The sequence below is a fragment of the Passer domesticus genome, chromosome 3, assembly GCF_036417665.1.
Source record: "Passer domesticus isolate bPasDom1 chromosome 3, bPasDom1.hap1, whole genome shotgun sequence".
Lineage (NCBI taxonomy): Eukaryota > Metazoa > Chordata > Aves > Passeriformes > Passeridae > Passer > Passer domesticus.
Window position 1 is genome coordinate 98,651,519 of NC_087476.1, and position 27,063 is coordinate 98,678,581.

The 27,063-nt window shown below is 49.4% G+C and overlaps 1 protein-coding gene across 7 annotated transcripts in view; it reads left to right on the forward strand.

Moving 5' to 3' along the window:
- The window catches only part of MDGA1 (MAM domain containing glycosylphosphatidylinositol anchor 1), a 174,549-nt gene that overhangs the window by 132,698 nt on the left and 14,788 nt on the right, over positions 1-27,063 (forward strand). For 5 of the 7 annotated variants that reach the window (XM_064414574.1, XM_064414573.1, XM_064414575.1 and 2 more), the window contains 3 exons: positions 4,582-4,712; positions 5,391-5,499; positions 6,635-16,021. In XM_064414574.1, the coding sequence (XP_064270644.1) occupies positions 4,582-4,712; positions 5,391-5,499; positions 6,635-6,726 (332 nt within the window). In that variant the 3' untranslated portion in view covers positions 6,727-16,021. Of the gene's footprint in view, positions 1-4,581; positions 4,713-5,390; positions 5,500-5,615; positions 6,614-6,634; positions 16,022-27,063 lie in introns of those variants that run through there. The other 2 variants (XR_010359290.1, XM_064414576.1) reach the window with 2 other exon arrangements.

Consider the following 27,063-nt stretch of genomic DNA (forward strand, 5'->3'; position numbering starts at 1 on the left):
GAGACTGTCATTGGCTCCTGGTATTTGCCTGCACTGAGCTTTGGGCTTTTAGTTTCTGATCAGCGGCATTAACATTCAACACTCAAAGAAGTGTTCAGAGCCCCTGTTAGAAAATGTAAGAGCTCTTTTCTCCCTGGATTGGTTTTAGCCCTCATTTTGGGTCTACAGGTGACTCTGCTAAGCTGTGCAAGGTCTGAGTCCTCTCCACACCGTGAATCTCTTTCTAGCTACTGGATATCTCTTGCAATCAGTCAGCTTCTTACCGCAGTCTATCTTGCCTGCACTGGAAATGCCATGGGAATTTCCATGGGAGCTTTCAGCCCTGAGTTCCCAGTCGGGTGCCAAATCTAAACTGGAGCTGCAGCTGGGAATTCTCACCAATAGCTGATCTCCTGAGATTGCCCCATACTGGAGCAAGGATCTTACAGGAGTGTAGCAGGCAGTTGCAGTGAGACCAGGCTGCGTGCCAGCTCCTGGCTGTGGATCCAACAGCCTTCCCTACCCATCCCACGGAGTTCTGCTGCACTTGGCATGGCACCCCATCTCTCAGTTTGTAGTGTCATCCTCCCTTTGCTTCCTGACTGCTCCAGCTGCCTGCCTTTCATATGAGCCATGTAAACTGAGCTGTTCCTTCGCTTTTTCCCCACACCATCACCCTGCATTAACTCCCCAAGAGAACTCTTGAGGAAACCTCTACCATCTCTGCCATCCCACACTGACTGTGCTGATGGCCCTGCCCTAGGGGCTCTGCATCCCTCCCACTGCTCCCTGCACCAGCTCTTCTGGAGCTACACCACAATTCTGTGTGACAGTGAAGTCCCCGTCCTGTGGATACTGAGTGAAGACTTTTTTTTGTTGTGAGAAGGTAACATTTAAAGGCATCCCTTGGGTTATTCTATCTGGCAGCACAGCTGGTCTTTTGTGTGAGTGCCAGTCTTTTGAAATGCCAGCTCTGCTCTTCAAGGCAGCCAGCAGAAGGTACAGCTGGCTCTGCCTGTAATTAATTCCTCATCACTCATCACTTGCCTTTATTCTCCCTTTTGACTGGGAAGGAGGAATAATACCGATTACAAGACAAATGCAAAGATTGCCTTGTATGGGAAGAAGTAACAACAGGATTCTTGGTGTCCTGGGATTTCCCTTTTGTTTGTCTTTCTCTGGTCAGCTGGAGAGATATAGCAGCAGATAGATGGTCTGACTTTTTGTGTGCCTCACCAGCAGGTGCTCTTGGAAACTGCCAGGCAGGGGAGATGGGGAAGGGGCAACAAGGAGAGAAATAGGGAACAAAACTGTCCAGTTGGCTTTGGACTCTGATAGAGAAAACCAGGCGTAATTGCAGTGTGAAACCAGACAAAAAGGGTGACTGCAGCAACTGGCACTGGAGACCATCCCAGATGGGTCTTTCTCGTCTCCACTGATGAGGAGTTGGAGAGCAGGTCACACTTCAATTCTTCAGTTTTTAGCCACTGAAGATGACTTGGAGATTCCCATAGTCCAAGTATGCAATGTTTTATGGCTCTGCCTAGAATGCAGATCTGGATGTTCATTTATCTGGTATCTCCATCACAGGCTATGTGCCCTTACTTTACTGGCAACTGGTGGCAGACTGACAGGTGGCAGAAGGGAGTAGAGTAGAAGAGCTGCACAAACTTTAACATCTACAACACTGTGGACTCAGTTCAAATGGGATAGAGGTTTCATTACTGTTTCACGTCCAGGAGCCTCTTCCATGCCTCCCAGAAGCATATTCCCAGTGACAGTGTCACTGGCAAATGGAGATATTGTAGTTCCTTCCCAGTCTCAGGAAACCTCTGTAACTTAGCGGGGATTGTAGGTAGGGCTGTGGGAGCTGGCTGCCCTTCACAACTCTGACTGATTTCTAAGATAGCCATGGGATTGCTGCTCCTCTGTTTTGACCTTCAGTTTTCCATGTGTAGACAGTAGCGGAGCACTGCATGTTGTGAGTAGATAAGGGAGATTCCTTTCCAATTGTAAACCATTTGAAGAATGCCTGCTCACATTCAGTATTGTTGTATTAGGGAATTCGGGGGCCAAAAGGTTGTTTTTCCTGATGCTGCAAGGACACAGAGCTGTCAGCCAGGATGTGCTCAGGCTTGGTTTGGGTTTAGGCCAGGCATTCACAGCCAGTGCTTTGGAGGCACTAATTTGCATTCCAGATGCTTCTCTGGGTTTCTTTCTATCTTGCCTTTGCTTTTTTCCTAGGGCATCAAAGTTCGTTTGCTGCGTGATTTGTCCCAGTGCTGACTACTCAGCCAGGCTATTGTGCAGCAAATCCTAGCTACAAGTCCCCAAATGAGGATAGAATAGACAATGGTTGTTTTTAATCCTTGCTTGCTAGCAGCTTCATATTAATTCTTCATTTGCACTCAATCCCTCACCTCACCAGCCCTGGTGTCTGTAATTAGCTGCTCTGAACACACTCCTGTTGACATTGATCTATGGGGTTATGTAGTTCCTGCGTGAGCTGTCAGTTTGGACAAGGGGCTCCATGAGGACTAAGTATCCTTAGAGAGACTTTCCTTCATAGGAAGCTGCTGAGGGCAGGGAAGATGCCAAGAAATCAGCAGCTGGCTTTGCCAGAGATTCCTATAGAGACTTTTCTTATCTGTGGCACTGTGTTTCCAGGAGGGAGGTCTCACTGCCTTGGACCTCCCGAGGTTGTGCAGTGCCAGCTGGTCTCAAGAGAGAGAAAAACAAGTTATTTTTCTCCTTGTCCTGGGTAGTGGTGTGCATCCCAAACTGAGTACCGCCAGGGAAGGGGATTGGACATGCTGTGTCCAGTCAGGCCTTCATCCAGTCTTCTCAGCTTGCCTTACAGCTAGTGCTTCTGAATATTTCCAGACCGCAATGTGGTTTCTATCCTCATTTCACTAAATTATATACATATTTCATTTTTAACCTTTTTTTGTAAGTAGTTCACTAAGAATCTAAACATTTAATTATCTTTATCATGATCTGAACTCCCTGCAATGTGTCTCTCAGTTACTGACAGCTTGATGGGAGTATTTCCAGGTCCCTGTCCTTCACACAGTGCCCCTAAGGTGGATGTGCCAGGAATGAAGGATTTGGGGAGATGATGTAGGAGGGAGGTTATACAGGAAAGTCTTGTTTCCCTGTCTCTTCCCCTGACCCTTTTCTGCTGCTTTTCCAAAGGGCATAGCCATGTGGGAAGGCAGCATCCCAGTGCAGATAGACTGCAGATGGATAAGTAAGGGGTTACTATTTCGTCCATACTCTCAGGTGTAATATATCTGTGTATGGAGACCAGAAACCCTGATGAGCAACAGCATGGCTAGAGTTGTGATTGATTAATTTCTTGAGAAAAAAAAAGTATTTCAGGTCAACCCTGACTGAATGTTTAACTTTTTTTTTTTTTCCACTGAAGCAAAAAAGGAAAATAAGTAATCTGAGGGCATGCTAACAAAATGCTGCAGTAAGACAAACTGAGATGGTTTTGTGTGTGGGTGTAGGGTAGGAAGCTGTGACACTGTTTTCAAAGTGAGAACTGGAAATGCTTTGAGATTTGTTGGCTTTGATTTTGGTTTAATGATAGACAAAACCTTTTGGGAATTGCTTTTTTTGAAAGAAATTTAAGTCGGCATTGATTCGCAGGATCTTTGTGAACCTCTGAAAATGCTGGTCTGGGTTGGTACCAGGTGGTGTGGAATACTGTCTGGTGCTTCAAAGAACAGCTGCTCACTCCAAGGCTGCTCCCGGGGCAAGTGGTGAATGAGGACACTGGTCATGTTTCCACAGCTGATGGCCAGGGTCAGAGCAAGGAGAGCCCTGTTAGCTGCATTGCATATTTCAGGTGTCAGTGGTGAGCAGGGGGAGGCAAATATGAGTTCTGGGCTCCCCATTTCAAGTGGAATGTGAAGAAATTGGTGGGGTCCAGCAGAAGGGCATCAAGATTGTCAAGGACCAGGAGCAGACGTCCTTAGGAAAAGTTAAGGGAGCTGGACTTGCTCAGTCTGGCAAAGAGTAGGTTGCTATCAGCCGTTGGCCCCCAACTGTTTCAAGGGCAAATTCAAGGGTAATGGGAACCAAAATCTTTTCATAGTAGTAAATTATATGATAAGGAACAGTGTCCACAACTGGTAGTGCTGGAGATTCATACTGGACAGTAGGAAAACTTGGTTTCCTCAGGGAAGTTCAAGATTGGCCAGGCAAACCCATGCTGGTCTCATGTAGAGCAGGAGACAGCTTCAAGCAGGAGGTTGGATGGGATGCCTCTGGAGGTCCTGGGCAGCTGGCATTTCTTCCACCCCCTTCTCATGTCACCCCAGCCATGCTGCACACCGCTTCTTCCTCATCCTGCCCCTGGGATATACTTCCCTAGGAAAGGCCAGGTGAATGAAACATTGCCAGTGACACCCATGAACATGGGAGAAAACTGGCTCCCTTCAGAGATGACAGCTGGGGCTCTGCAGGCTGTCCCTGGGCCAGCTGGGGCTTACAGCCGTGGTTCAAGGCTGAGCCCAGAGCTGTGCCCAGAGCCAGCCCAGCAGACAGGCTTGGCTGCCTGCCCCAGCATGCCAGAGGCTTGTTTTTCTCTTACAGGCTCCTTGAACCTGCTAGTTCGCGTGCGGAACAAGCGAGCCATCGACACACAGGTCTGGTCTCTCAGTGGGAATCGGGGCAATGTGTGGCAGCAAGCACATGTCCCCATCAACCCTCCTGGGCCCTTCCAGGTAAGCCAAGCCCACAGTCAAGGAGCCACCTGCCCTGTCCATGTGCCATGGATGTAGATTTCCTGGCAGACATCTTCCTCTGAGGCACAGGGGCCAGTGGGGCACAAGGGAGGGCACTGAGAGCTCTTGTGAATATGAGCTGGGCACTCTGCATGTGCTCATCGGGTTGTTCATGTGTACCCAGACAGTGGGCTGCTTTCATGGCTGAGGTTTTTACCCAAACAGTGGGCTGCTTTCATGGCTGAGGTTTTTCCCCTACTTTGCTGTTGTAGGGCTGTTCGTGAGAGCTGCCCTGTTGAGGCTGGTTAAGTTGTGGCACTGTGGCAAAATGCCCAGTGTGCTTTTGGATACTTCAAAATAGTAAATAAGAATGTAGTTACTCTTGCAAGTTCTGTTCAGTTTTGGTTGGCTTGTTAGAGCAGGACACGTAATAAAGCAGTGCTCTAATGCTCATTTATTACTGCACAGACGCTCAGTTCAAAGAGGTTGGTCCCATAAACAGTGGGATCTGGCTTTCCAGAGCCTATGAATATTGGAGAAACGGGAAGGAAATAATTCTCTTAGGGGCCTGATAAGATCTGGTCTGTGTCCTGCTCACCTCTGCAGAGCCCTGCCGAGCAGGAAGGGCCCTCCACACTGCAGCCTCACGCTGGGCTCTCTCCCATGCTCTGCTTGTAGATCATCTTTGAAGGTGTCCGGGGCACAAGCTACGAGGGGGACATTGCCATCGATGACGTCACTCTGAAAAAGGGAGACTGCCCAAGGAAGCCAATTGGACCAAATAAGGGTGAGACTGTGTCTGCCTCAGAGGCAACAAGTTGGTAGGGGTGCATTCAGAAATGCGCATGCTGGGGCTGTGCAGCTGATTTCAGAGCACGCTGACGTGTTGGTGGGACTCAACAGGATGGTTGACCCCACCAGCAGAAGTCACCAGAGGGGCTGTTAGTCTCTTGGGCTTGTTCTATACGGTCAAGGGTTAGCAAGAGTCAAAGGAACAACCAGGAGGTGTCATCCCAATAAGATAAGGACTTCTGCAATATCTCATTTCCTGGGAACTCTAGTTACAGAAGCTTTGAAAAGAGAAGGACCTTCTGCAGGTGTTAATGGCCTCTGTCGTGTTAAGTCAGTCCTACTCCAAGAAAAAAAAATCTGCTCTTTGGGGTGTGGAACAAGGGAGGGCTGTGCTTCTTTCCATTGCCATCTGAGCAGAGAGGCACAGCCAGACTAAATCCCACCAGCCCCTTTGAAGGTGTGATCACCCACATGAACTGATGCCAGCACTGCAGAAATGGAGACAACTCCATGCTCTCTAGGGTGCACTGTGGATTGAAGGCATGGCGAGGTGTGTGCAAGCACTACCTAGGCATTGGGTGGGAATCACTGGTGTGCCATCTGCTGTAGTCCTGCCTGTGCCCTCGATAACATGCCCCAGCTGGGCCAGAGAGCAGATGTTTGGGGTGTGCAAACCACAGCCTGACAGGCACTTGAGGGCAAGGTTCAGTTTGGTTTATTTATTTTTGAAGCAAGAAAACCTTTGGACTTCTAGCAATTTTTTAAACTCCAGAGATGAAGGGGGAAACAAAAGTCAGAACACTCTAAAATTTTCAAAATTTTAGGTGCAGTTAAAGGTCTCTTTTAGCCTAGGATATAACCGCAACACAATGAGAGTCTTTTGTTTGACTCAGGCTGAAAGTTCTGGGGAAGAAAGGACAGGATTGAAAAGAGTCTAAGACTCAACCTTTTTTCCAAAGTTAGTTTTGAGGAACCTTGAGAATGTCCAGGAAAGGCTCAAGGTATCTTCCAAAAGATGGGGGAACTCTCTGTCCTTCAGGGTGGGAGAAGACATAGATGTGTGCTGACTTGTTTGATGAGGTCTGTATCTGTCCCATCACCAATTCTCTTTCTCCCTTCTCGGCTGGCAGCTGTTGCTCTTCCAGGAAGCAGTGTCCCAGCCCTGCACAGCCCTTGGCTTTGTGGCCCATTGACTTTCTTCCTTTACGTGCTGCTGAGATGATGGCAAGTGAGCGCTCCTGTCTTCGGACCAAGACATTCCTGCTCCTTTCCTATTCAGCCACCTCTGCTCCTCTTCCTCCCCTCCTCACTGGCACACCAAAGTGTCCGTATGTTACCAAAGACTGACAGGCATGACCATGCAAAGGGATCTGGTTCAGAACTGGAGCACTCCTTGAGAAAGTCATAATGTCTAGAACAAAATTTAAAAATAAAGACAAAACTTTTTTTAAAAAGCACGTGCACGAGAGAGAGTGATAGAGGGAGAGGGGAAGGAAAGAAACACATATGGAGAAAAGAAGGAATGAAACACAAAAAATGGGAATGAAGAAATATGAAGAGCAAATGAAGGAAGAAAAAAACCACACCCATGTTTCCTTGGGAATGTCGGACAGGGCTTCCTCAGGGAAGTGCAAACTTGTTTTAAACAAACAAACAAAAATATATTAAAGCACAAATTTCTACCAGAACAGTTACCTTCTTTGCTGCAGAGCCCACAGCTTAGTGGATGATACCTGCAGTACTCCCCTTGCCTCCTCATGCTTTCCCGCTGGCTGGGGCTGCCCCACTCCAGCTGCAGCTCCCTCCAGTAACACCGGCCTCGTCTGTGGGGCAGCAGCCGCCCCGCGCGCCGGCGGCCGGAGCGCCTTTCCTCGCACCGCATGTGCTCCAGTGTCTCCATCCATCCGCATCTTCCAGGCTCTCATGTACTTAACTGCCCCTGGTCTGGTTTGCTTTGGCCTTTCCCCACCACTCTGTGCTTCTCCTCATCCCCCAGCCCGAAGAAGATGGAGCAAGGAAGGGACCGATGACACGGACCACGCTGAGTGGTGAAGTCCTGTCTGGATCCAGCACGGGCCTCCAAGAGCCTCTTTCTGTCTCTCAGCGCTCTTGCTGGATAGGGATCAGGTCTGAGCTGCAGACAGAAGATCTGGTCTCTCTGGGGCAGAGGGATGGGATGTGATGGGATGGGACTGGAAGGGTGGAGCAGTTGCACACATTGGCTTCCCCCTGTGAATATTGGGATGGCAACTGCCTCAGCCCTAAACACACAATTGCTTCTCTGCTTGTATTTTGTTACCTATTTACTTTGGGTTTTATTCCATTTCTTCCTCCACCTCAAGTTTTCTGGATTATGGGAAGAGTCAGGCATTTAAATGTTCTTCAGCCAGGCAGCAAGTCCTGTGCTCATGGCCCAACACTGGGCTGGCAGTTCAGGCAGCTCCAATGCTGCCCTCTCACCTCCCAAGGCCTTTCACATGCACAGTGCATTCGCTGCGGTGTGGGCAAAAGGTGGCAACAGCATCACTGCTCAGGGCTGAGGCTGCTGAGCATGTCAGCACATGCAGCCACACAGGCACTCAGCTTCCCCTGCCAGGGCAGTGGGCAGAGGGGCTGAAAGGCAGAACAGGCAGGAAACTACTCCAAGAAGGATGCAGGCAGGAAGTTGGCCCAAAAGAGGGGCTAGTGCTGAGCTGTGGCGCTGTTTGCTGCTGAGGAACAAGGGAGCAGGGATGAGGGAAATTCACCTTTTTCTTGATGGTATCATGAGTGGGTAAAGCTGGTGTTTCTCTTTGCTGCAGACCTGTAGCAGGTCTGGCCCAACCTCCTCAAGGTGGAGGCACCTGCTGCTCCAGATGAACCCCCAGGAGAAGGATTTGCCCTGTACCAAACAGGAGCTGTGATAGTGTTGATGCATCTGGAAGCAGCTCTGGGCATGACTTACCTCCCTACACAGGGCAGAGTTAGCCCCACAAGGCTGTGAATTGGGGTTTACTAGCCCACACTCGCAATTAATTAAGTGTGACTCTTCCTCCTAAGGGATACTCCATCCAAAATCCTTATCTGGAACACCACAGATAAGAAGCTGTTTCACTGAAGACCCAGTGTCCATGGCACCTTACCCATTTCTGATTAATGTATCAGCTTCTCTAAGACAGCCATGTTTGTCTGAAATCACCTGAATGTATTAACTGCCTCCTGCATTGCTCAGCTTCCAGCCATGGCCTCATTGCCTTCACTGATGGAGGGGGAAAGCTCTTACTTAACTCCCAGGAGATCCAGCCACTATCAGAGAGAGAAAGGACATCAGCTCTGAGGGCCAAGGGGACCTTCTTCACAGGAGGCCTTGCAGGACAGTGGGACAGGACAGGTCTCCCCAGCTCATTCTGCTTTTCTCCATTTACAAGAATTACGACTGTGTCTTTTCTGTCTCCACTCCTCCCTCCAGAGCCCAGGCCTCAATCACAGTGTACGTTTGACCAGGAAACCCATGGCTGTTGTCCAGGGCCAGACAGTGTCATGGGATGCAGTAGGTGCCAACAGCAGTTCTGTGTCTTGCTGTCTGTTGCCATTTTCATGGGCAGCCAGTGCTACCCTTTTGTAGGCTGAGCTCTTTCAGCCCTGTGCTCCTCTTTTCCTCTGTGCTTGTTGGAGATCAGAAGTCATCACCCCACTCCTGGTAAGAGTCCACGTTCACTCCTAGGAGAGAGACTGTGCTTTCCAGGAGCACTTGGGAACTTCACAATGGCTCCTGATCTGCCAGCAGCAACACAAAACGTTTGTGTTGCCTTGCTGGTTGCAGGAGGCTTCTGCTGGGCAGAAGGTGGAGACAGAATTATTCCCCATTGATAAGAGATTGACCAGGGCAATCATCACACTTTCGGAGACAGAGGCCTTTGTGGGTTTGCTTCTACAAACTGCTCAACCCAGGTTGCACAAGCACCCAGGTTTTGCTGGTGTTTAGTGGGCATCAGAGGTGCTGTGAGGCTGGGGAGGTGCAGCCTGAAGGTTCAGGATGATGGGCAAAGCATTACCTGTGAGGCAAGTGTCAGGAAAAGGGCACCACACTTTTAGAAAGGGATGCCTGCAGGGAGGAAGTCCATGCCCTGTTGCCAACCCCTGCAAGGAAGGATGTAAGACCCTCATCACACCAATCCATGGCACGGGGCAAGAAGCCCTTTGGTGGCTGCAGGTGCAGGGCAGAGCAAGGAGGTTGTCCCAGCCAGAGGTGAAGCCTTCTCCTGCTGTCAGGTGTCCTTCAGCTTCAGTAAAAGTCTCAGGAAGCCCCTTTCCACTTAGACCTCTGCTCTTTTGTCTCTGGCTAGAGAGCAGCTGGTGGTGAGTTTGGGGAAAAGTCATTAACCCAAGTGCCCCTGCTTCTCAGAAGTACTGAGGACAAAAGGAAAGAGTTTCCCTGGCAGATGTGCTGCAAGACAGTGTCAGGGGAAAGAGGCACTTCAGCAGCAAGGATGGGAAGCTGTGCAGTGATGGGGTGGAGGGGAGGCAGGGTCCCTCTTCCTTGAGGGTAGTGGTACTTGTGGTTTACTACCCCATGCTTGAGAGGCAAGTCTCCTTGTGGAGGGGATGCATCCCAGGTGAGATGTAAAGCCATGCTCCTTACCCCTGCCAATTAAAAATCCCTTCACATTTTTCACACTGTTCTGGCTAAATTACAATCCTTAAACTTAATTACTGTCTGTCTTCTTAAATATCTGTTGCAGTCCCAATGTTATGTTTCTCTTCCTGATGTTTTATGTTGCTCTGTGCCTGTCGAGTAGCTGCTTTATTCCACTCCAGAAGTGGCTGCATTTCAGCAATGGTGGATATTATTCCTGTATATAGTATGAAAGTCCCTGCAGAAGAAAAGTGCAATATAAATTTAAGAGACTGCTTTTATTTACAAGGAGACCTCTGCCTGGTAGTTGTAGAAATACATTAGGAAGAATGCTGTGTGGGTGTTAGCCGATATATACTCAATTTCTTTTTTTTTTTCAGGGTGTAGAACAGAAAATATGTGAGTGTGCAGGCTCCTGGGTATAAGTGTAGATATTAGAAGTAGTGAATGCTACTGTGTAGTTACAAGAGGGGCTTACAAAGAAACTTCCATTTGAAACCTCTTTTTGTAGTTGTTCATCGTATTCTGAAAAATATACTTTTTAATTATAATTTTCTACCGTTCAGTGCAAGTCCAAATAGCAGGTCATCAACAGAACTTTAATCCATGGCTTTTAACAATATGAACATCAATTCCTGCTGCTTGCCCTGAAATGCAGTTCCTGGCTGGTAATAATAATAGACTATTTTTCTTCCACAAAGATCAGCCACTGGAAAGCGATGGACCTAATATGTTCCATTTGATCTGGAGTTAAGTAATTAGGAACACCTGAGTGCAACTCTTCCCAGCTGTGTGAGAGTGAAAAATTGTTTCATGTGTATGAAAAACTTAGCAGAGTGCACAAATGGTTTGGGAACTGCTCATGGGTCCCTTTCAACTCAGCATATTCTGGGATTCCGTGATTGGCAGGCATGAAGAGCTGCTCCAGCAGAGCTGCACAGTGTGCTGCCTGGAGAACAGCTGGAGCAACAGTGATAGGGAGCCCTTCTTCTGGGAACTAGTTTTCTTCTGGAAAGAAATATGGTAGCAATCAGGGGAAAATTGCTGGGGGGGGGCTTCAGGTATTTAGGCTGGTAATTTTTTTGCAAAAATGATTTAGAGATATGAGAATGAGTGTAGTAAATATGATACAAGTTGTATTTTATTCCCTATTGCTATCCAAAGTATTGAATTTTAATTTCTATCTCTACAAAATCCTCTGGGTGCACTACTCCAGAATTACAAAAAACTTACTTCCAAAGGGAAAGCAGAGTCTGGATTCCTCCTCCTCAGCCTGTCCTTATCACTCTGTGCCAAAAAGCTTTTTGGTTGGTGCCAGGTGGTTCTCAGCCTCGGAGGGACAGTCAGTGGTGCTGGTGGGAGAAGCATCCCTCCACCACTGCCCTGAGCCTTGTCTCCAGCATGGAGTGGTCCCCGTGCAAGGCGCTGTCAGGAGCAAGGCCTGCTCCCCATTAGCTCTCAGCGAGGCTGAGGCAGGGAATTTTACCTATGGGAATCGCCAGGGGGTCCTGATGCTGCCCCAGGAAGGGACAGACAAAGGAATCAGGACAATTTCCCTCCTCCATGGAGTAAATGGTCACCTCACCCCACTTGAAGAGACAAACCTTTTAGTTAAAGCAGAGAGCTCAGGAAGCTGCTGCTTCAGGATGTTGCTGTTTTAGTCACCTTTGTCTGTCAACGCCACGCAGATATCCATTTTTCTCTGGAAATGCTGCAGCACCCCTTTGCCTCCTGGGTGCCTTTGGGTGTCCCAGCAGTGGCACAGAGGAGCATATCCCATGGGATCTGTGCCTTGAGCTGGGTGTGGTGGGACACGGTGTCACTGCACCTACTGATGCCCAGCTCTTGAAGGACCCTGCTTTTCAATGGTGACAAGGAGTTGCATTGTGAGTATTTCCTGTGCAAAGGATAGGCCTGGCACTCCTGGCTTTGGGAAAGACCACTCTTTGTCCTTTAAACTGCCCCAATATGTTGTCTTTTCCAGTTTGCCCTCAATGTGGGTGCATCCCTGTTCATAACGACAAGTGTGCAGCAGCAGGACCCTCTGCAGGCTGTTGCCATAATTTGTATTTGCTTTGGCCCAACTGATAGCTGCTCATCCTGAGACAAACAGCTTTTACAGTAGAAAAGTTCAGGAGAGCTCTGGATATTGCATTTTAACCTGATCAAATTCATACTCCATGGTTATAACTGGCAGCTGTTGGTTTCCAGCAGGGAGCTGAATAGCCTTGGTACACCCAGCATCCCAAATGATAGCTGTGGTCTGTGGGTGTTTTTGGTTCTTCCCTTGGGATTAAGGCACATGTCCGTTTGGCTGACCATCTGACACCACCCAGCACACCACAGGGGATTTTGGGGTCTTCTGATGGCTACCTGTAGTATGGTATGGCCATATCAGACCACTTGTGCTCTGAAGGCTTTAAACACCCCAAGGAGCACCGTGGGACAGCCCAGGGCCACTTTGACCAACCCACCATTCCAGAGAGGAGGAGGATGCAGCTTGCAGGCAACTGTAGTCTGCAGGACAACCTCTGCAGGGCCATGGAAAAGCAGTGCCATCCCACTCCATTTTGTCTGAGATGTGACACTGAATCACCCTGGGCTGTGATTCAGGTGCATGCTCAGTGGCTTTTCCTTCAGGCATCCTTTCTCAAAAAGAGAGAGACAGACAGCAAGTTAGCAGGACTTAGTGTGTCCCTGTGCTGTGTGGCTGCAGGGAATGGGGGCTCGGTCCAGATCACCTAGATCTGCTCTGGCACTTTCTCCATCTTGCTCCCTGCAGCCCTGGCAAAGCCTGAGGGGCTGATGTGGCTGCCTGGGTGGTGGTGGTGGAGCAGGAGCATTTCAGGGCATGTGTTGGCTCCATCAGGGACCTAGTGTGCGTCATGTCCTGGCTTCATCAGAGGCAAAGGAGGGATCACAAACAGTCCCATGTGTGGCTGAAAGGATGGAACAGAACTTGTCTATGTTCTCTGGAAAAGGAGAGAGCAAAGATGAGCTCCACAGTGCATTGTCCTTTGTTTCACTGATGGCAGGCAGCAGGCTCTGACCTGAGGATTCTCAGATGCTGGGCAAGGAGACTAAAGAGAATCTTGATTTCCCAGTAAAATGCACTAGTCTAGTTCCAGATCCTCAGCACATCTGTACATGAAGAAGCCAGGCAAGCCACCATCCTCCCATGGGTGATCCCTGAGGAAAGCTGCAAAGGGCTGGTCCCAGCTTGTGAGCACTGTCCTTCTCTCTTCTGCCTTTCGTGGTGAGGGTTTTCCAGCATGGGACAGAGTACAAGGGAAAGGAAGAGATGCTGTCTTTACTGTTGCAAAGGTAGAGCTGGGTGATTAGAGATTTTTGTAGAGAGCTGTGGTAAATCCAGGTTTTTCTGGCATTTGTTACGGCCTATAAACAATTTGCTCCTGTGGAATGAGACAAAATTTTGTGCTTCCATTAACTATTGTTCTAAAAGGAAATCGGGCTATGAACATATGAACATCTGACTTAGAGTGGCATTTTTACCCCCAGGATGGCCTAAACTCAGTATAAGACAGGGCCAGCTGGACAGCTGTCATACAGTGCCAGTCCCCAGGCAGTGCCAGTGCCCAAAGCTCATAGTGATGGATGTGCCTTATGCTGTAATGGCTGGGCCCTTGCCTGAAGCTTTGAGCCAAGTGAAGGGTACCTGTCTGCTCTGCCACCCTTGTGCATCTGTCCTGTCTGCCAGCCAAGTCTGCAGGAAGATGAAAGCCCCCCTGTTGCTGCTGCTGTGAGCCAGTAGGGATCTGCTTTGGCTGGGGGAGATGGGCTCCAGTCCTGCCATTTAGGCAGTGAAGTGGCTTCCAGTTGTGTAAAGCCCAGCTGTTACAGTGGAAAGATGCTCCAAGATCTTCAGAAGTTGCATAACTAGCAAGCCTCAACTCATCAGCAAAGGCAGGCCCTGGGTAGGAACAGGAACGTGCCAGATGTCAGCAGTCCTGTTCTGCCACTGGGTTAGCTGCCCCTCCTTTGTTCTCAGCATTCCAGCCGCTCAAGGCCGAGCCCAAACTAGCCAAGAGCAAATGCAACCCCACTTCCTCCTCTGTGTTGCAGCCTCTGCAGGCAAGCACCAACTGGGTTTCTTTTGGTGACGCTGATAAACAATGTGGTGCTGAGATGAAGCTGTTTCCAGATGTTGCTGGCACTGTTGGTCCAGCACTGCTGTTCATCTTAGCAGCTTGTAGAGGGGTCAAAGCTAAAAGCTGAGGTGTGGGTGTGTTGCAGATGCCAGAAATGCAGCAGGGAGGAGATAGGGCCCCTTTTGGAGGTGGAGTCCCCACCTTTCCCTTCCCCACAGTCCATGCTCCAGCTCAGAGTACCTTCAAAGGTGGGGCATTTGGTATATTATGTCTCACTGGGCCTTGCTGTCAAGAACCAGCTGTGGGTATCAGTAAACAGAGTGACAGCCAGGCGGTAGCAGCATGGTCAGCTCAGGCAGCACCTAGATTGTGCTGAGAGGAGAATATAGATACCATTCCTGTCTATAAAATGCAACAGGCATTGACTGACTGCACACAGAGGCTGAGCAAGGGACTGGTGAGCACTAGACATTTCCCTGGGAAAATTCAGATGCTGATGAGGAAAGGTATTTACAGACATGGAGCAAAGAGGCTTTCCCATGCATGTAGCATCCTGAGACAAAAAGACTCTCTCAGAGTTTGCTGGAGGTGACCTTTTCTTCTTGTCAAACTTTGTTCTTCTCTGCTGCCCATCCCCAGCTTCTCAGCACATTAATGTAATTGTTGGTGTTAAAGCTGGGTAAAGTGGCCTAGTGTCAGTGCTTTCAAATAGATGAGTTTGGCCTGCTTTCCAGTTTTTGGGATCTTCTAGATGTACCATCTCATTCTACAGCAGGGGGTTCCACAGCATGCATTCATCTCAAATGGAAAACAAAAGCTGTGAATGCTACAGATACATGGCTCTTCTTTATGGTTTTAGTCACAGCCCTTGTCTGACAACATGGAGACAATCTCTAATCTCTAGATGGAATGGGAAATTTGGTGCCAGCGTGGTTTTGCTTGGGTCCTTTACACCGGTCAGAACCATCCTGCCTGTATCACAATACACGTAGCAGAGGAAAGGGGCCATCATCCAAGATACAACTGGCTCATGGGGAAACAGCTGTGACAGCTGCCTTTGGCCAGAAGTGAGCATCAGACAGTGATTTCCACACTCTTTCTCACTCCATCTCCCTGCTCCTTACTTACCCTCACCGAGTGTTTCATTTCCAGCCTGGAGAGACAGCAGCAGACTTCATCCCTGGATCCCATAGAAGCGGATCACACCAAAATCCCGTCCTCAGTTTCTGGGGTGCAGGGAGAATCAGCTCAGGCCCAACAGTGAGCCACTTCAGTGGGATCTAGTGCCAGTGGGACTGCATCGCCTCACACGTCCAGGTCACCAAGGCCAGTAAGAAAGTGTTGGTTGACCTGACAGAAGTGTTTGGAAACAGCCCCCCAAATGGAGTGACAGACAAAGTCTGTGTGTTTGGGGATACTGTGGAGGAGGGAGGGGGGTCCTCTGGTGTCTCTTGGGGTTTTTGCTATCAGTATCCTAGGTGGGGATCCTGGGACAGAGCCTCATCTCCACCCACCTCCCTCATTGCCACCATGTCTTGTCCCATCCCCATCCACATCTCATTGGCCATCGCCACCACTGAGTGGAGCTGGGACCCTCTTGCCACTATGATGCCAAGCTGTCCACAATGTTAAAAGCACAAAACACAAAGGGACTGAACTGAACCTTTTAAACAGGGTGAGATGTTTTATAAGCATTGCCTCATCCACCATCCCCCCCAGCCCCAGTGCACCCGCCGTGTAACCTACAGACTCTCAACGTGGATTGTTTCATTCAAATAAACTGCAGTACTCGAGTGGGTGAGCCTGTGTGTCCCTCTCTGTGGGGTTGGGGTGACAAGGTGCAGCCTGCAATTGGTGCTCACTGTGGCTGGGGCAGGGAGGAGCTTGTATTGCTGCCCAGCACTGAGGCATGTGGCGGTGTTTGACCCTGAGTCTTTCCCAAAATATATGATTAGAAGTGCCTGGGGAAGGCTTCTCAGATTTGCTCAAACCCCAGCACAGGGGCTGGGCATAGGACATGGTACAGGCAGGTTTAGTGCTGGGGAACCCTTGTGAATGGAATGCCTCAGAGCCCTCCCCTGGTATTCCCTTACCCAGCACTCCTCCTGCATTTCTAAACCTCTCCTTCCTATCCCAGACCTGCAGGTGTTGAGGCTGCTGGCATCTGATGACACCACTCAAAACTGATTATTTTGTCCTTTGCTCTTGACTTCTCCCACAAGAAGATGAGCCAAGGAAGCAGCTCCAAAACTAGGAGGTGTGAAACAAGCCAACAGCCCTGAGCTGTCAGTGTAGTGCCAGGGCCCCTTTTCCTGGTACTCCCCTCCACCCCAGGGTCTCCAGCATGGGTCCAGCTACTCTGTGGACCCATCAGAGAATGGACAATGCCCACCATGACCCATGTGATGCCTAATATGTTCTTGGGTGAACATGTCTTCTCTGCCTTGAGATCTGCAGAGCTACTCGGCTTAGACCCTAAGCTAACTTTGCCTCATCTGAGCCCTTAAGAGCAACACTTAAGAGAACTGTGTGCAAAAGCCAAACATAGATTTGTTTTACGTGCCACAAGCTGCTGTTGGCTGAACCTCACCAGATCCTAAAATAAAAACAGTACCCAGTGCCTACTCTGGCTGTGGGGCAGTGGGTCACTTAAAGTACTGCCATACCCCTGACATTAACACTTCAGCTGGTGTTAGTGATGATGACTCCATCTTGAGCCTAGAGAAAGTTTGGGAAAGTTTGCTCAAAGCAATGTAGAAGGGTCTTCCAAACTAACCCAACATTTCTGCCTCCTATGCTTTCCTCACAGCAAGCAGTTGTGAAACCCACTGGCAAAGAAGATGTTTGGTTTTATGATTGTATGAAAGTACTCATGCCTAGTAAATGCTTCCTTTTTCCCTCTCATAATGAAAAATAACTGTTCCAGATGGGAGTCTGAAGGGAGCTGGATACTGGAATTACTGTGGTGATTCAGGCCAAAATACTGGAAAGCACTATTAAACAAATACATGTATGTATGTATGTATGTATATATATATGTAAGATACATATATATTATATATGCATGCACATAGCACTCATCTCTGTCATTTCTGCCCAAGTTCAGCTCACCCTTGTCATACACATGTTGAGACACAGAGTCCCACTCTGCCATGACCCCTCCTCAGAGTCCCTCTCCCTTTGCAGACAGGCTGGAACAGCTCTGAGGCTGGACAGGGAGTGGGCAGGAAAACAGGCTGTATTTTGAAGGAACATACACAGGCTGGGAGGGAAATGAGGTAGAGAAGGGCAGCCAAAGAAGGAAAATGTAAGACTGTTTAAAATCACGCAGAGAGCTATAGTCTACTCCAGCCACTTACCTTTTGTCCTAGAACTTTGCATTTTTGTCATTAATTGTTAATTCTTGCTGTTCTAGTTGTCCCCACACTAGGTCTGCTTTACAGAAGCACTCCAATTTTTTAGTGTGTTGTCAGCTGTAAAATGACACATACTGTAAAAGCCTGGGCTCTGGCTCTCTCAAACAGGGCACCACCACTGGGGATTACCTCTGATAACCCAGAATTTACTGTTTAGTTTGTGTTTGCCTGACACCCCATCTGTGGTCACTCTTGCTACCTACATACTAATGCATTCCTGAGCTTTATGTTGCAATTCTTCCCAAAGGGAGAAGAGGATATGCTGGCAGATTAGAAACCAGGCTAAGGTTCAGGCTGTTCCTGCAAGGTGCTCTGTACTATTGATTGTACAGCTGTTACAGCTCAGTCCCTCCTGTGTGCACTGCAGACAGCAATATCACCTCCAAAGGTAGAAGCAATGCTAATTTTGTTAAAGCCGGATCACTGGGAATGCCCACCAAAAGGGCCACAAGGGAGCAAGCCACTTTTGTCTTTGGCTTGGTGATTTGATGCTGTGCAATAAATAAAGCCTGGAGCCAGACAGTGAGTGATGAAGATCGAAAGGAGTATTGACTGCATGCTCAAGTGAGTCGAGTCCTTCGTGTGAAACCTGCAGAAACACGAGCTGTACAGTCATTAAGAAGAGAACTGTAATGCAGACACAAGGATGCTTCACTGCGTATCTGAGGGGTCCAGGCTAGTTGAGCATGGAGTGCTGGCCTTGCACCATCACACACGACTTTTTGGCAGGTTCCTGATCCCATGCAGGGCAGTCCTGGTTCTTGGCAGAGGCTATTTACCTCTGTGCCAACACATGAACCCAACTTTCACAGAGTCTCTCCCACTCCCTGGCAGGCAGTAGAGGAGAGGTGCTGCTTCTGCCAGGGGAACTCCCACCAGCATCTTGCAGGAAGGGGTGAGGAGCACAGCCGGGTATGGAGGTTGCTGAGAAGTAGCTCCTGATACTGGGGAGGGTGTAAAGGCTCAGAGCACCAAGCTGGGATGGCAGAGACCAGATTTATGTGAGTGGACGTGCTTGGCAAGGGAGAGGATGGGAACCACTTGTTTCCTGCCAGATGCCTGGGATTGGATATGAGGGTATCAGGGTTAGAGGTGGAGGGACAAGGTGTAGCTCTGATCTGTGCAAGGCTGTGCCTCAGTGAAGAGAAGTGGCAGGTGCCAGCGAGGTGCTAAGTGTGTGAAAGCAGGGAAGGTAAGGCTGCCTGCACGTAGGTGCATCCAGTGTGCCACACGCATGCATGGAATTGTACATACATGCAAGGGCTCTGTGAGTGGCAGATTATTTCATATCCTTTGGAACCCCTTTTTCCTATTCCTTTCTTCCTACAAATCCCTAAGCAAGACTGTCTGGCCACAGGTCTGTGGCATTTTCCCAGAATGTAATAGAACACTTGTTATAAGCAAAAACCACAGAAAATGCAACAATCTGGATTTTAAATATTCTGACCCTGTTATTTAACAAGACCAGAGAAGAAAATAAATTGTGCTGACTGTAGAGGAAGATTTATGGTTTGTAAGACAAGACCAGGATTTATAAGCAGAACAAAGTGACCTAAAAAGCAGAGAAGATTTAGAGATGCAGGCTGCAGCTGCAGCCCACCACATTAGCATCCTGCCTGCCCCATGTGAGCCCCAGAGCTGGGTCCTGAGTCTGGCTGGGAAAGCCTTGTCCATCAGCTCAGTGGGGACAGCAAGGAGGAGACCTGTTGGATTAGCATATGCTTGGATATCTGGTGATGGAGGGGGCACCTTCCTCCAGCTGCATTTCTCCACACTGTCACACTCTTCCATCAATGTGTGGCCCCATGTACATGCCACACATTCATCCCCATGAGGGCTCTGACTGAACCTGATTCCCTCCCCCAGCCCTTTTCTGTCAGCAATATCCCTGTGCTGATGCCAGGGTTGTTCCTGGGTTTTTGCTACCACTGGACCTCTGATCTCCGGGAAACTTTTCTCCCTCTATGGCCTACCAGCAGCACTGTCCCACCTTGTGTGAGGACAGCACCTTGACTCCCTTCAGCTCCCTTGGCTGCACCTTGATCCTCCTTGCTGCACTCAGGATTCGTAGTGCAGGGAGGCAGACGGTGCAGTCTGGTCCCCTGGGCTCGCTGCCCTGTAACCTGCTGCACCGAGGGCTCGGGGTGCTGCAGCCTCCTCCTACACGGCTCCACTCATGTAGCATAGGGCAAGATCTCTGCCTGTGCCTCTGGTTTGGCACCGAGCCAGTACTCCTCCCTGCCGTGGAGAGAGAGTGGGGATTAATTAGCTAATCATTTCACACTGCCTTGAGAAGAGACAGGCTAGCCCAGAGCCTGGTTCCTTGCAGTGGTGGCTGTAATGGGGGATGCCAGGGCAGGCCGAAGGTTTTAGCAGCTGGAGCTCAGAGATCACCTATCCATCCCTGCAGGGCTTTTTCACATCCCACATGAGCCCCTGGGCACGAGGGAAGGCAGATGCATCACAGATTGCTCCATGCAAAAGCCAGGCGGACATGCTTCTGAAGGCTTTTCTTGACAACAGACAAGTCGGGGGCTGTTTCACCCCTGACTCCCAAAGGCCAGAGCTGCAAGGTGCAGGGCTGCAAGTGAAGCCTTTCAGCAGACCACAAAGTAGGTCAAAGGTATCACCTCCTGCTTGTGCAAGCATCAGAAAATGCTCCACACTACTGAGAAGGAAGGGGGTCCCATCCCATGCCTGAACACTGAGCTGCAGCCTCTGGACAGGCTTCTGCCCTGTTTCAGCCTGACTGGCACCTCACCTATTCAAAACACCAGGACCAGTATTTGTGTTCTCATGGGCTGCCCTGGATGATTTCAACTTCATCTGCCTCTGAGAAGAGCTACACTGCAGAGGAAAATCTCTGAGGTATCCTTCGTCCAATAGATTTACACTCAGAAGTCTCAGCCTCTTCTAACCCAGTGTCCTGAAGGCTTTGCAGCAAGCCAGAGCCCTGCTGTCAGTACACGAGTAGTGCCTAAAGCTCACTTTATGTCCCTGTGCAGCTCCAGCTGGGCCTGATGTTCTGAGTGAGAGCCAAAACCAAAGCCAGAGCCAGGCAGTTTCCTTCAGCCCCAGAGCAAGGTGCAGTCAGCAGGCACACTGGCTCACAGCTGGGGGGACTGCCCCTCCTTGCCCCAGGTATTTCTGAGAGACCTCAGCATTTAACCAGAAAGAGCTGAGGGTTCCTAAGGAGATATGGGAGGCTTGGACAGCTGCAAGTGGACAAGGATCTATCTGCCTGCTGTACCCTTCAGGCAGTTAGGCATCACACCTGCAGCACAGCACAGAGATACCAGAGCTGACCACAAGCACCAGGGCTCCAGCAGCAGAGAAGCCATAAGTGCCACATGGGCTGCCCAAGGGAAAGAGCTGCAGCAAACCTGGCTTTGCAATCTCCCTCCCAGCTACCTCAAACAGCCCCACCTTTCACTGCAGACAGTGCTGTGGATTGACCTCCCCACCTCACCAAAACCTGCCTTCTGCTTTTGACAGTGAAAATAGTGCAGTCCCAAATCCTGGCTGGCTCCTGCAAGTGAAGCCTTTCAGCATGGGTGGCTCCTGCTATTTTGGTGCCCCACTCCAGCCCTGTCCTTGCCTTTCACTTTTGCCCCACAGCCCTTACCAAAGTTGTTTCACCCCTGACTCCCTGGCCTTTGCTCTTATCAGGAACAACCTGGAATTCATGCCTGGGTCTTCAGGATATGGGAACTTAAAATCATTTGGTCCTTTCTTCTGATAGACATGACAGCACTGCCATAAAAAAGAAAAATTCTTAAAATAACACAATGTGTAGTAGCTCTGTGCCTCTGATGCCCACTGTCTCTGTCTCTCTCTCCTGGCATTCCTGGCTGCACATACTCTTCTCATCAGCCTTTCCCATGACTGTCTCCATGATTTATGATCTTAATAACTGAGCCTGAATCCTGCTGCGCTCCCCACTGGGGCTCATAACCAGCCGCCTTTCAAACCTGTTGCATGGCGTATTCTGTTGCAGTCCAGAGCATCTTTTCAGAGATGCTCTGGACTCATTCCTTTCTGCTCTCCCCAGGAGGAAACACCTTTCCTGCAGGAGAGCTCTGGGCAGTTTTTTTCCCTTCCCTTTGCGTAGGACACTTCTGTTACTGTTTCATGTAAGCCACCATCAGCCTGCAGCAGGAGGGAAAAGGCAGGAGGGCTTCTCCATGTGGATGCACATGTTCCTCCCCTGCAGCACACTGGCAAAACAGCAGCTTTCCTCACATGCATAAAGGTCTCCCCACACATGTTTCCAGGGAGGAGAAGGTACGGAAGAAGGCAGGTGGTCCCTCACAGGTTGGATGAGCATTGGCCCAAGGACCTGGGCACAGAGATGGACATGAACAGGGATCAGGGAGTCTCATGCAGGCTCTGAAAGCTGTGGATGTGAAGCCTCCATTCTGGTTGCCATTGCAGGGTCTCTCTCCAGCCACAAAGCACCTTATTGAAACCTAGAATCATTTGGGCTGGAAAAGACCTTTAAGATCCCTGAATCAAACTAATAACCCAGCATTGCCAAGTTCTAACATTAAAACCTGTCCCTCCGTGCCATATCTACATGTCTTTTAAGCACCTCCAGAAATCGTGGCCTTACAATTCTCTGGACAACATGTTCTTCCAATGCTTGACCACCCATTCAGTAAAATTTTTCCCATTACCCAATCTAAAGCTCCACTGGCAGTGCTCATCGCCATTTCCTCTTTTTCTGCCACTTGTTTATTTGGGAGAAGATGCCAGCCCCTATCTCACTACAACCTCCTCTCAGGCAATTGTAGAGAGCAATAAGGTGCCCCCTGAGTCTCCTTTTCTCCAGACAAAGCACCACAGGTCCTTTTCTGCAAGGCAGCTTTCCAGATGCCCTTTCCCCAGCCTGTAGCACTGCATGGGGTTGTTGTCAGCCTTGGTCTTGTTGAACGTCATACAATTGGCCTTGGCCCATCGATCAGCCTGTCCAGAGCCCTCTGCAGGGCTTTCCTCTGCTCCAGCAGATCGACACTTCCATCCATCTCGGTGTCACCTGCAGACTGACTGAGGGTGCACTCAATGCCCTCATCCAGATCATCAATAAAGATTAAACAGAACTGGCTCTGACACTGAGCCCTGGGGAAGAGCACTTGTGACCAGCCACCAGCTGGTGTGACTCCGTTCATCGCCACTCTCCAGGCTTGGCCATCCAGACAGTTTTTTGCCCAAAAGAGTGCACCTGCCCAAACCACGAGCAGCCAGTTTCTCTTGGAGGAAATAGTGTCAGAGGCTTTACAGCAGCCCAGGCAGATACATCCACAGCCTTTCCATCATCCACCAAGTGGGTCACCTTGTCACAGAAGGAGATCAGGTTTGTCAAGCAGCACCTACCTTTAATAAACCTGTGGTGGCTCTGATTGTCCCATACATGCCACATGGTGGCATTCAAGATGACGTGCTCCATGACCTTCCCTGGTACTCAGATCAGGATGACAGGCGTGTGTTTTCCTGGATCATGCCTCTGACTTTTATAGATGGGTGTCATATTTGCTAATTTTCAGTCATCTGGGACTTCCCCAGTTTGCCAGGACTACTGGTAAATGATTGAAAGTGGCTTGCTGACTTCAGGGCCGTGTCTCCCAGGTCTCTTTCTATTACCCCTGAGGCTCCAGGGACTTGGTAAAGCCATGCTGACTCCCTGGAAAAATAAGCATCTGTTCTCCTGTTTGCACTCCAGAGTACATTGCTGAGAAGCAGCTAAAAGGAGGTGAAAGACCCCAATTAGTCTCCAAAGAGTCTGCTTGCAGCTTTGAGAGCTGCTCCTGAGGTCTCTGGCTACTTGGAGGTAAGGCCAACCTCTTGTACTAATTGACAGCAAGGGAGAGGCACAAGACAGTTCCCCCATCTCTGATCCAAGCCGCACTCCCAGCTGCCCCTGGGAAACCACATTTCAGCTGTGCAACAGCAGTTCAGCAGCTGGTGCTCCTCCTGCCCTCCCTTCTTGCAGATTAATGACTGTCTAATTGTTCTTTATTTTGCCCTGGCAAAGGTGGAGTCCTCTGCTCCTCACAGGGGAGAGGGAGGAGAGGAAAGGCACAGGGGCGTCCCCAGAGAAGCAGGAGCTAATGAGCCATCTGACTACAAGAATTTGCTTTGCTTGTAATACCTGGTAATAGGTATTGCCTTGGAGGCTGGCTCAGGAGAATGAGGCATGAAGAGGGGTTGAGGATATTATAATCTTCTGATTTTGAGCAAGTGCTGTTTTTACAAAAGCCGTCACCACCCCAATGAGCATGATGCTTTGCTGAGCAAAAGAAACAAAAAAGCCCCAGCCACAACATGGAGGGTGATGGGTTCAGCCAGAAATCAACCCCTGAGATAAGAGGCTGCATGTCTGTGATGCAAACCATGAGCTCCTGCACAGGCAGGAAACATGCTGGGGGAGCCTGCCTGTGCTCTGCAAAGAGAACAGCCAGTCCAAAGGGGAAAAGAAATCTCCTCAGAGGTGGGGGTGAAACAAAAGCAGCTCCCCTACAAATGGATTCTCTCTTTTCCCCGAACACCAAGTCATGGTGGGGGTCTCCTGTCCTCCTTACTGTCACCCTGCTCAGGAGGGGTTTCTCCCCAGAGCCATACACTGCTTCCCCGGGGATGCTGCAGGTCCTGAGCTCCTCAGCTGCAGCAGCACAGGAGGCAGGCAGCCAGCTCGAAAGAGTTAACAGCTCTCCTCAGCCACCACGTCGTGATGGATGAGCCCTGCCCCACGGAAATGTCACTGTCTGAACAGAGCGTGATCTCATGGCTTTCTGCCTCCCATCTCAGCATGGAGCCAGCTGGAGGAACAACCCCTGTTCTCCCAGAGTGGGCAGTCTGGCCTGGCCTCCCACCTTTTGATGACGGTGTTCCAGCATAAGAGATGAGAGGAGTTTTCAGGGTGTAATCCCACTCACCCCAAGGCCTGCTGATTAATAGGAGAGGGGCTCGCCTCCACTGCAAAGGAGAGGAGGAAATGCAAATGGATGAAGAATGATCTGGTCAAGCACTGAACCTTGTTATCTAATTTGAAAAACGGGCAAATGAGGTAATTATGGTGAGATATCGATTCATAGCAACATGCTCCATAAATGCCATAGCAATAACTCTCAGTGCTGCCACGCTACTCCCCCAGCCCCTCCTCAGCTGCAGAAGGCAAGTTCAAGCTTTTCACTTTAGCCAGTATTAGTCTGAGAGACAGAGCCAGCCAGTGTAAGCAAGGTTAGGCCACCTTCCACCCCAGGATGAGCTGGTCTGCTGGTCCCCACTGGAAAAACTTCTTCAGGAGCTTGGCTCTGATGGTCTGCTTTTCTTGTGTGTGTTTTCAGCCAGATCCAGTAAAGGCAGTAAGTGAAGAAAGGGAGTCACGGTGATGGAAAGGGTCAGGAGGTAAGACAGAAGCAAGCCAGACACTTCACCAGCACAGAGGCTTCACTAGCCTCCTACTAGGCTAGTAGGTTGTGGCCAAGCAACTTAACTGTATCCTGTCCAGTTAGTGTCTGAGCTTTTTCCCACTGCAACAGGAATGTTTTAAACTTCTGCATCTGGAGACAACCTTCTCCACAACTGTGGAAAGCTGCCTTTTTGGAAGTTGTCTATTGGATTGATAGCTCCCAGATAAGTTTCTAGTAGGCTTCTTAAAGATATACACAGAGATAGGTTTCCCTATCAAATTTCCATTTAAATCTCTACATATTGCACACAGTACAGCATAGAGAGCACACACACTGTGTCACCCATAGCTGTGTGGACCTGTGCCCCTTTTTTTTGGTCTGGTATCTTAAAAGTCAGCCTGAACATCAGTTATAACCAGAGAGAGGTAGCAGACCCCAAATATTCTCCACACTTTCAGATCACACCAAACACCCTTGTTGACTTGTGAGTTGCCCACTGTGAGCGGGTGAGAAACCAGCCTGGTACCTGGGAGTGAGGGGAGAGAGAGCTGGGGTTCACCCATGTAAATCTATTTCTCAAAAACAAGTCTGCAGCTTGAGCACCTCCAAATGGTGCTGGGATCCAGGCCACAGGAGTGAGAGCACCAGAGAACCTGCCTGGCACAAGACTGAGCCTGCTTGGTTCTGGCCTCATGGTGTCCAAATGTCTGTCTTCACATCACAGTCATATCAAGAAGGTTCAACAGGTACCCCTTGGCATGCTCCTTGGGATGCCAGAGGCTTTTCCTGGCACCTGCTGCAACTTTTTCCTTCCCAGCCACTGGCTTGGAAGCTTTATGCTGAGTGATAACAGTCATGGCTCTATTCACAGCTCAGCTACTTGCCCTCTATTTCACCACCTGCAAAGTGGGTGAATATGATAATCCCCTCCTTCCCTGAGGACACAAGGAGTCAATGAATAAATCACAAAAAGGAATGCTTTGAGATCTTTGGGTAGAAAATATTCCAAGGCTGTTATTGTTATTGGTAATGGTGCATATTTATTCCACTTATTGGTACTTCAAGCTACATTAAAGTAATTCCCTAGACACAGGAGACTTAGAAAATAAAATGTATGACCTTCTGTTCCACAAGTACTGGCACGTGTCAGTTGTGCTGAAGCAAATATTACCTTCACAGGCACTGTCTTGTGTGCCCATTTTTCAGCAGTTCCTGGGCTTGATCCTGCCCCTCCAGAGTGTCCTAACCCCATTTTCAGGACCAAATCTGAAAGCCTTTACCCCTTCCACATCCTGCCAGTTTTCTTCACTGTATCAAATCCTCCATAGCACTCTCTTTCTCAAGAGCATACCCTCAGTCTTTACCCTGTGCATGTGCCTCCTGACTTTTCTGTTTGTTTCCTCAGTTGGTTCTTTAACATATATTCCTATACTCTACTCCCCTGCCCCTTCTTCTGCAGAGAATGTGGAAATTTCTGAGCTATTTCATCATGGGAATATAGCATGACTGGCTCCTGGAGGCAGTTTAGGGTGCTGCAGAGACACAATATGCTGATTATGCTTTGGAGTTCTAGCATCATGCCCCGCCTTCCAGAGGAAAACATAAAGGATTTGTGTTTTATGATCCAAAAGGCTTGTCCTGTTGCACAGGAAACTTCCTGAGAGTGCAGGAGCTAAAGGCTCTGCACTTGCCTGATCCCACTGAAACAACCACAGAAAAGCAGATGGATGCACTCCTCCACTGCAGACTCTACTCCTCTGCCAGGGAAGTCTGTCCTAAGGATCTCAGGTGACCTCTTTCCCTGGACTCAGACCTGTCAAGCACAGACAGCTCTGTGCACTTTTGCTGTCCATCTGTGTACATGTCTGGCCACTGCAATGTCTCTTCTCTCTTACTGTCATGTGAACCTCAACACAGCCATAGCAAACTGCTTAGGATGCAGTGCCAGCCTATATACTCACAGCTTCTGCTCACCATTGTCCATTTCCCTACTCCATACAGGCACAGCAC